Source organism: Marmota marmota, unplaced genomic scaffold (genome assembly GCF_001458135.2).
Source record: "Marmota marmota marmota unplaced genomic scaffold, marMar, whole genome shotgun sequence".
Classification (NCBI taxonomy): Eukaryota; Metazoa; Chordata; class Mammalia; order Rodentia; family Sciuridae; genus Marmota; species Marmota marmota.
Window position 1 is genome coordinate 12,805,973 of NW_026000174.1, and position 10,476 is coordinate 12,816,448.

Genomic DNA, 10,476 nt, shown 5'->3' on the forward strand with positions numbered 1-10,476 from the left:
CTGAGCCTAGCTGCCGGCCGCGCAGCGAGTACCAGCCTTCGGACGCGCCCTTTGAGCGGGAGACCCAATATCAGAAGGACTTCCGCGCCTGGCCGCTGCCGCGCCGCGGGGACCACCCGTGGATCCCCAAGCCGGTGCAGATCCCCAAGTCCTCTCAGGCTACCGCGCCTATTCTAGGGGCGACCAAACGCCGGCCGCAGAGCCAGGAGCGTTGGCCGGTGACCACCGCCGCTGAAGCCATGGAGCAGGACGCCCCAGGAGGAGCCGGTGTCCTGGCGGCCGGAAAGGCTTCCGGTGCGGACGAGAGAGACACCCGCAGGAAGGCCGGGCCCGCCTGGATGGTGCGTCGCTCCGAGGGGCACGAGCAGACGCCCCCGTCCGAGGCTCTAGCGCAGGCACAGGCCCAGGCCCAGGCCGGAGCGGCTGGAAAGGCGTCTGGTGCAGATGAGCGCGACACTCGCAGGAAGGCGGGGCCCGCCTGGACGGTGCGTCGCACCGAAGGGCAAGATCAGATGTCTGTGCCGGCTGCTCAGGTCCAGGCCGAAGAAGGTGGCCCGGCGGCTGGAAAAGCGTCTGGTGGAGATGAGCGTGACACACGCAGGAGGGCCGGGCCCGCCTGGATGGTGCGTCGCTCCGAGGGATACGAGCAGACGCCGCTGCCAGCTGCCCAGGCCACTGGCCCAGAGGGTGGCAAGGGGCGCGCAGCTGCAGATGCCCTCAACCGGCAAATCCGCGAGGAGGTGACCAGTACAGTGAGCAGCTCCTACAGGTGAGACACCGGCAGCAGCTCTCGCAGTGGGGCTGGTCACCCTTATCCTCTCCTGAAACTGCCTTCACAGACCACACATTCCGATTCCTCTCTCATGCCAGACCACGCCCGTCCTCCAGTCTCATGCCAGGCACTCTTCCACTGCATACTCCTTTCCCTTGTCCTGTGTTAAAGCTGTTAGTTACCACTTCAGCCTTCCCAGATCTTTTTCTTTACTACTTTAGTCACCTTTCCCCCATCCTTGCTCACCTCAGATCCCCACTTACCCAACAGAGACCCTGCGGGTTTCTTCACAGCTGGGTTGCACTTCCTTTCTGTTCCCTGCAACTCACCTGCTGCGTTAACTTGGCCGCTGCCCCTTGCTGGCTTCACTGTTGCCCACCTACCTTGTCTTCCTGCAGGGTTCTCATCCTTCTAGAAGAATGCTTTCCAAGTGACCTCTCACCCTCCTCCCCAGAACACTTCTTTTGGCTCTTCATTCTTCTTTCTCTCTCAGTCTCTGGGCTACACTCAAGCACCACACCCTTTTCTAGATTTCCCCTCAGGTCCTTACAAATCACCCTCCTCCTCTATCACTCAGACTTTGAAGTCATTTTCCTCCTGCTTCTTACTTGCTGTCACACATTGGTCAAATTTCTCAATCTTTTTCAGGGCTAGGTTCTTAGCTGTAAGTTGTTATTAATAATAGATATCTCTTAGTGTTTTCGCTGATTTATTGATTTTAAGTTAAACATCCAGGGTATTTTTCAATACCTACTATAAGCCAAGCACTGTGCTGACATTGTGAGGATTCAGGAGGACTGCTCATGCCAGGGACATAGTGGTCATTAGTTCATTTCCATTCTGACCTTCTACAGGATGCTTCATTGCTCTGATTTCTACTTCCTAGATGCCTGGGCCCATTTCTCCTAATGAGGCATCTCCTTTCTCTCTCTCTGCCGTTCATGGTCTCCAGATGTGTTTCTTACTGTCTCACCACCAAGAACTCCGTCTTTAGCAAGGTTCAAATTCCTTGTAAATGAATGTCTTCAAGCATCTCCCTGCTCCCAAATTCTCCCTCTGCTGCAGTCTCAATCCTTTCAGTCTGTTTTCTCACCTGCCCTTATGTTTCAACCAACATCAGTTAGCTAACCAATCACAGTTGGCTGAAAATGTAACACTAGGTTGGGGTCTCTAAAGAAGCAGATGTGCATGATGAATAACTGAGCTAGAGGTATTCAAAATGTGGCTTATGGGGTCCTTCATCAGTACCACAGCAATTAGTTGCCTTCTTCCTGGTGACTGAGGGTGGGGGGCAGGTTGCAGAATTAGTGTCCTGTGCCAGTACCCTATAAGGTACCCATACATACTTTCAATCAGACTGATGTCCTCCAATGAACATGACAAACACTTTCTCCCATGCTGAGGACAAACTAGCATATGGAGACATCTTCCCTTGTCTTCCTAAATTTCACCTCCTACTTACCATCTCTCTCTTGATTAACTGCTATCACAACCTCACTGTTCTCCTAGAAATACATTGCTTCCTTTTAAAGTTCTGGATCAAACAAGGACACATATCCTTTTCTTTGGATAGCCACAATGAGGTGGAATTTTCATAATATTTTTATGCTGTTACCAAGAAAGGAAACAAATAAGCAAGGAGCATAAATGAAACCAAGAGGTAGTTTTCTGGTTCTGCAATGAATTTCTTGTTTATAAGGTCCTACTGCATTCCCTGAGAACCCTATGGCTGGCCCAACATTACAGATCGCTGGTCTGTGGCTTCATCTTCCTCTTCTCATTCTACCATCCTATGGCAGGTGGAACCTCACCACCCACTAGGCAGAAGCTACCTCTTCTCACCTCCATGTAGTTAATGACAGTCACAGGAGAGGGCCCAGGTTCTCAAACCTCCTATTCAGTTTATGTTCCCTAATTTGTAGGGCTTGTTTTGTCAGTCAAGGAATGACTGCAACCTGTCAGATCAAAATTTTGGTTTGTACCAAATTTGGGTTTGTACCTTTGCTCTGTGCCTTTTCCCTTAAAACAAAACCTTAGCTGTGTAATAAGCATGTTATGTTTCAGTTTGAATTATACACATATGGAAATGATTAGATTGGGTAGGGGAAGGCTGTGCTCGTGCAGCTGGTGAGAATGACTATTTTTTAGGAGCTATTAGAACTCTATCAACCTGTTAAGAAAAATCTTTGAACACCTCACAATTTTTTTTTTTTTTTTAAAAAACAATTCAGGTCTTCTCTAAAATTTAATGATAATATGACTTTGGGCCACGAGTGCCTTTTTGCTTGATAGTCAAAGCATTTTGAAACATTAAGAGAACGAGTGTTGCTAAGAAACATTAATTTCTTTAATTAACAGTTTGTGTGTAAGACAAATTTGATGTGAAATTTAACATTATTTTTTGTTCCAGAATAAAAATTAACCAATGACAGAAAAATGCACTTTGGGTGAAATAAAATTTGAAAGAAATAAGATATTTAATAAATTAAATACACTATTAGAGAAATACAGTATTAGAGAAATGCTAAGGAATTATAGGCTTACCTGGAACTTTGATTTTCCCTCCCTATTATCTCAAATTATTTTCCTTGCTATAATTCTGGATATTTACTGAATTTAAGTATGTCCCATGTCCACTGTAGGTGGGCCTTACATCATCACAGAAACCAAGTAAGACTCCATTTCAATGATAAATTTGATTTATAAAATTTTTTCTTCTGCCACTTTACATAAATCATGGTATATTTATACCATGGTGACTGGTTCCTCTCATGGGCTTTACAAGTGACATCTGTCACATGACATCAATGTGAGCAGTTTGCTTAAGAAAGGACACATAATCTATCAACATAATATATCGGTATATAACATAAAATACAATTCAGCTTTCAGAATCATATATATGCTAATAGACAGCCAGTTAATAGTATTAGATATCCTTTGAATACGGTTTTGAGAAACCTTCCTTATTCAATAGTTCGTCTGATTCATAATGCATTCATACTAGCTGGGAGTTTCACATTCAAGTGGCTATCTGAGGCTTTGAGAATATTTCACAATCATAAGGTGTATTTATTTTAATACATTTATTTTACACAGATGATATTATAAAATTGAGGAGCATGTCTTTTTTTTTTTTTTTTGAGAAGCATGTCTTCGTTACAGTTTTTCATGTTGAGGATGGATTTCACTGGGAAGCCATTTGTGACTTTAGCTCTGGCATTCTCAATTAGAAAATAGATGAGTCATAGGAGGGGATTAAAATTTCTCTCCCCGTCAACCCCATTGCCCTGGCCATTGGTTAATAGGGATAGATGGGGTAGCAGGTGTCCCTATAGAAATGCTAATGAGAAACTGTTCCTAGAAGAAATCAGCTGGGGCACCAGGAGGCAGAATTAATAAACCAGAGGCAAAATACTTGAAAAATGAGAGTAATAACAAGGAAGTCAGGAAGAAAAAGAGCCTTTAATGTCTGCCCTACGGCCTTGTGTGAATGTGAGAGAAAGGCCCATCTGACTTAGCTTGTGCTATGCAGAACTGCCCTGTACCACAACTGCCCATTTTCCTAATTGTCTCCTGCTTAAGTCCCACCAATACCTCAAGGTCAGTCTTGGATACTGAGTCTTCAGCAATGCCTTCCTAGATCCTGCTATTCAGAATTACCGTTTTTACTATCTAAACTGTTATCACTGTCTGCTTATTTGTCAAATACTTTTTATTTTTTAACTTTTTATTTTATTTTACTTTATTTTTTATTTATTTATTTATTTTTTTTTTGTGTGTGTGTGTGTGTGTGTGTGGTTTATCCATATGTATTCCACCTCCCAGATCATGGACACTTAAAGAGAAGGGCTGCATTTGGCCATTTCTATACCTCTCACAGCCTAATGTTCCTCTGCATTGTTTAGATTTGTTGATCCAGTGGGATATATAGGGGTTAGTGAACATTTTATTAATCTACATGTTGACTAATTTCCTTTTGTCTCGTTTAGTTGAATTTATTTCAGAAAATGACCAACAAGCCCTTGCTATGTATTCAAGCTAGGGATACTGAAAAATAAGTTCTAATTTTACCGAGGGAAGTCATGTCCTCTTTAATTGGGATACAGTCTGAATTCCTCTAGCTTACACCAGAAGGCAATGTTCAGATGGGGAAGGGTAGTGAGCATTCCAGGCCTGACTCTTGATGTACCTTTGCTTAAAGCCAGGGGCCTCAACCCTGGCTGCACGTTGGATGATCTGGAGGCCTTTAAAAATGCTGTTGCATGGAGAGACGCTGATACAGTTGGTCTGGGGTGGGGCCTGGGCATCTATATGTTTTAAAGCTCTCTTGGGTTATTCTAATGGGCAATCAGGTTATGACATTTGTCCACAAGGCAAGCTTCTCAAAATTCAGTATGCAGAAGAATCACCTGAAGAGCTTACCAAGATTCAGATTCCTGGGCCACATTCTCAGGCATGCTGCTTCAATAGGTTTAATGTGGAGCCTAAGAATCTATTTTTAATAAACACTATAGATAATTTTGTTGCAATTAGACTTCTGGCTTTACTCAAGGAGACACTGCTCAGAGAGATTTGCTGTCTTTAAGGGATGATTTGCCCATATACATTTATATATGGGTCAACTTACATTTTCTTTCATGTTCTTTGCTTATGTTTTATAATTTTCTCCATAAAGATCATTTCTATAATTATAGGGTTGTTGGGTTTTTGTTGTTGTTGTTTCTTTTCTTTCTTTCTTTTTTTTGGTACCAAGAATTGAACCACAGAGCCATATACCCAGCCCTTTAAAAAATATTTTATTTAGTGACAGGCTCTCTCTAAATTGCTTAGGGCCTAGTTAAGTTGCTAAGGCTGTCTTTGAACTCGTGATCCTCCTGCCTCAGGCTTCTGAGCTGCTGGGCCTTCAACACTGTGCCCAGATATAATTATAGTTTTTAAGTTTTATTTTTTTTATAGATAAATCTTTAACTGGATTCTATCTTTATGTATAGAATGAAATCAGAACCAAATTTTCCCCCCATATGGAAAGTCATTTATCTCAGGCCCTTTTTAAAAGTTTACCTTTTCCCCACTAATTCATGATGTCTCCTTATCACATAAGGGTCATACATGCTTAGTTATTACTTCTGGGCTCTTTGTTCTGTTATATTAGTTTGAGCTAATACCACAGTCTCTTATTTTCTTTTTTTTACAAGCTGTGTTTTAATTAGTGTTCCTATTACAAAGAGTTTATTTTATTACATTTTCTAACTTATTGTTGCTCAGATGCATTATTTTTTATAAGTTAATCTTATATTCAGGAACCTTACCATACTCTCTAACTAGTTTTATATATACATGCTTTAGGATTGACTATAGAGATAATGTATGTTTTTAGCAAATAGCAATTTTTTATTTTCCTTTCGAATATCTATGTATCTTGTTGTTGAATTGCTGCATTGATTAGAAAATCCTGTTTAGGTTTGAATAATATGCAGTAACAGACATTTTTTTTTTTTTTGTCTTGTGACATGGGCCTACTTCTAAAATTTTATTGTTAATAAAATTAACAATAAAAAACAATGTTTGCTCTGTTTTTATGAGATTAGGATAAGAAACTTCCTGTTATCCTAGTTTGCTAGGGATTTCTAAAATGCAGATGGGTGTTGAATTGTATTGAATAAAGCATCAATTGAATGGGTCTTATGGCTTTTTTTTTTTAATACGATGTTAGGTTTCTTCCTGATGTCAAACCATCTTTACATTCCTGGGATAATCTTGCTTAGACAAAAATATTTTTTTGTGCTGAATTTGGTTTGCTATTTTTTATTTAAAATGCTTGCCTATATATTTGTAAGTGAAACTGGTCTATAGTTTTACTTTTTTATATTGGAAGAAAGATTATAAAATGAGATGAATACATTTTTCTCCTTTTTAATTGTTTGGAACAATTTGTATGGGAAAGGCTGTTCCTTAAATATCTGATAAGATTCTCCTATAAAACTTCTGGATCTGGTGTTTTTTTCATGAACTTGTTAATTCTATCAATTTGATGTCTTTCATAGAGATTAAGTCAGTTTTGTATTTTTTCTTGGACTAATTTTTATAATTTATATTTTTTCTGGAAAATTTACATTTTTTCTAATTTTAAAATGTATTGACATAAAAAATCTCTGCTTATCTGTAGCTATATCCCCTTTTTCATACCTGATATTAATTTGTACCTTTTTTAGGATTAGTATTATTGAGGTTAATTTTGCTTTTTAGTCTTTTCAAAGAACAAAATTCTGGGTTTGTTGAAAATTAATCTCTCTCTCAGTAAATCTAACCCTTATTTTTACTATTCCTTTGTGTGTATGTGTGTTTCTGAGCATGGAACCTAGTATCTTGTGCATGCTAGGCAAGTTCTTTATCTCTGAACTTCATCCCCAGCCTTATTCCCTTTTTCTTTTCATGCTTCTGAGAGGTAGATATTGGCTAGGTTACCCCTGGCTTTGCAACTCTGGATAAAGATTTTGGATTTGTTTTTGTAGACAATCATGAGTCACTGAAGGAATCCTAGCAGGGAAACAAGATAATTTGATTTAAATTTTGTACAATTCTTGCTGACTGATAGGAGAAGAGGGGCCAATAAGAGGCAAGCTATTGAAACCATGCAGAGAGAAGGATAAAGCCTTCGCCATGTCTGTGGGCTGGTGATTCATAACATAATGCAGGTAGAAAACAGTGGATCATACTGACCAACTGAGGTGCAGGGAGGAGGCTGCAATCCAGGATGACACTTGTGTTTCCTGTTTGGATAACTGGCAGTGATGTTAGTCACTAGTCACTGGGATGAGGATTATAGAGGAGAAAAATGTCTGAAGTGGAGGTGGAGCTTACTTTTTTTTTTTTTTTTTTTTTTTTTTAAATATTTATTTATTTATTTTTCGGTGGACACAACATCTTTGTTTGTATGTGGTGCTTGAGGATCGAACCCGGGCCGCACGCATGCCAGGAGAGCGCGCTACCACTTGAGCCACATCCCCAGCCCCTGGAGCTTACTTTTTAATAGATAGAATTTGCATTTGGGGATACTGAGAAGAGGAATTCAAGAATCAGTCGAGCAGATGGATCTGAAGCTCAGGGAGCAGTCTCACCTGTAAATATAAATTTGAAAAACCTCAGCTTGTGGGTGGTATTAAGCTGTGGGAGCAAGTGAAATCATCCTTGCGAAGGGAATAGAGAAAATTAGCCATCAAAGAATGGAGCGCTAGGGGATACAAGCATTTGGGGTACTGACAGCATAAGGAATATTTGTGAAAAAGATAAAGGAGTTATCGGAGGGAGTAAAGAAACTAGGAGAGACAGTTATCATGGAAATTACATCAAGGCCCTAAATTAGCAGTGCTCTTCCTATTTGGAAATTTTTATAGAGAACCTACTGTGTGAAAGGCATTTTGTTCATTCTTTGGTTGACCCTGTACCTTTAACTCTCAGAGATATAACACTAACCCATACTAATCCCCAAAGGAGATACAATACAATTAATTCTTAGTTGCTTTCCTAGAGAAAAATGGAATCTAATGCACATATGAACTTGAAAAGTCAATCCAGTGATCGTTCTAAATCTACAACCACTAAGAATCAAGCACTTAATGTTCTAGCAACAAATCTAAACTAAACCAACAAGTGTTCAGTAGGATGAAGGGGCCATCTCTGTAATGTAGCTTTGCCTTTACAAATTATGTCAGTTGTACCAATGTGGACAGGTGAGGCTCTCTTTCTTGCTGAATAAAGATTACTTCAAGATGGGCCTGAAGCATCAAACTAAAAGTTTCCTGTAGAAGCTAGATTCACCATTAGAAATAATAATCATGGTAGCTAGTTGAGTGCCTACTGTGTGCTTGTCAGAGGGCCAGTAGCCTTAGATACATTATCTTCTGTAATCTTCATAGTGGCCCTGCAGTAATAGAATTGTTACTTCCCTGTTGGAGCTTGGGATCCACAGGCCTCTTGTTTGCATTTAGGCTTAAGAGCTTGGAAAGTACAGGTTTTCTCTGCGCTGGTCTTTTCTCTCTACTTGGCACTTTCTGCATGCCATATTAACATGTACTGTTTCAACTCAGTTGCAGTCTGTAAATGTTAATATCTACCATATAACAGTCCCTGAACTAAGTCTTGAGATGACAAAATGGTCCTTGTTCTCAAGGGGTTTGTGTTTATAAGGCAGGGGCAAATGTGCTGAGAAGTTATAGGTGCCATGATACAAAGCCTGTGCAGTGTAGTTGGACACAAACGGGGGGGAGGAATTAAGTCCTCTTGATTCGAGGTTTATTGGGAAAGGACTCAGCAGAGAATGTGACTGGCAGGCTGAGTCTTGAAAGATGAGTGGACACTCAATGAGGAAGGAACCAATTAGAATAAAGATTGCAATCAATTTCATACAGTAGAACTTAGAGGTTATCATTTCATAAGATGAGATGGCAAGGAGGGATGTAGGCTTCTTTTATCTTGTAAACAAAGGGAAGAATCAGGATCAGGTCTTGGATTTTAGAAAAGGTGATTTTGACAGCAGTGGGAAATTTGGATTGGAGGCATTAGGAAGAACAGGGTCAAGGAAGAAAGCTGTAGTCTAGATGAGAGATGATGACAGGACATTCATCAAGGGAATCATGTCAATATGTGTTGATGGCATAGAAGAAAATGATGAGTGGCTAATGGAAGGTAGGCAGAAAGGGAGGAGGAGTCCAGGATGTCTCCCAGGTTTCATGATGTCTGGAGAAGAATGATATCATTCACTGGGCTGTAAAGCATGGTTGTGGCCAAGTTGTTGAGGTGTCTTTGGAAGGTTTACATGAGTGCTTAGTGCAGAAGGAAAATGTAAACACACTACTAATAAGGATGTCAACTGGTACAATCACTTTATAAAACTCTTTGGTATGATTTATTCAATTTAAACACATTTTTATCCTATGACCTAGCATTTTCATTCTCGAATATATACTTAACAGAAACGAGTGCAGAAGATTTGTACAAGAAAGTTTATGGAAAAATTATTAATCATAACTAAAATTAAAATAGCCCAAATGACCTTCAACAATAGGATGCACAAATATTCTAGCAGAATATTCTTACAGGGCATGGTAGGCAGAATAAGGCCTCCCTCAAAGATGTCTCCATCCTAACTCTTGGAACTTATAAATAAATATATGGCAAAAAGGACTTTGAAGATGTCATAAAGTTAAGGATCTTGAGATGGGGAGAGGAACCTGGATGATCCAGGTGGGCCTGGTGTAATCACAAGAGTCCTGAGGAAGTCAGGCATGGATGTCAGAAGGGTGCAGTGTGATAAAGTCTTGGCTGGCCGTGGCTGGCTTTGAAGAGAGAAGGGGGATCAGTGCCAAGGAATGCAGGAGCCGTTAAGAACAAGAAAAAGCAAGGAAATGGATTCTGCCCTAAAGTCCCTAATGACACCCATTTTGGACTTCTAAACAACAGCACTGTAAAATAATAAACGGGCATTGTTTTGTGGTCTTTTGTTATAGTAGCTTAGCTGATTCGTGGGATTTCTGTTGGCAGTTTACACCAGATACTTCCTTGTAGCGAGGGGCCGCCTGGTGCACTGTGGAATGTTTAGCAACAGCCCTGGCTTTACCCACTCCAGCCATTAGGGTTTCCTGCCCCTCCCTGCCCTGAGTTGCAGCAATAAATATCTCCAGACATCACCAACGGCCATTTTG

General features: G+C 40.6%; 1 protein-coding gene across 1 annotated transcript in view; it reads left to right on the forward strand.

Moving 5' to 3' along the window:
- The window catches only part of Map6 (microtubule associated protein 6), a 72,239-nt gene that overhangs the window by 1,972 nt on the left and 59,791 nt on the right, over positions 1–10,476 (forward strand). Inside the window, 1 exon segment of the mRNA XM_048787881.1 lies at positions 6–769. Coding sequence (XP_048643838.1) covers positions 6–769 — 764 coding nt within the window.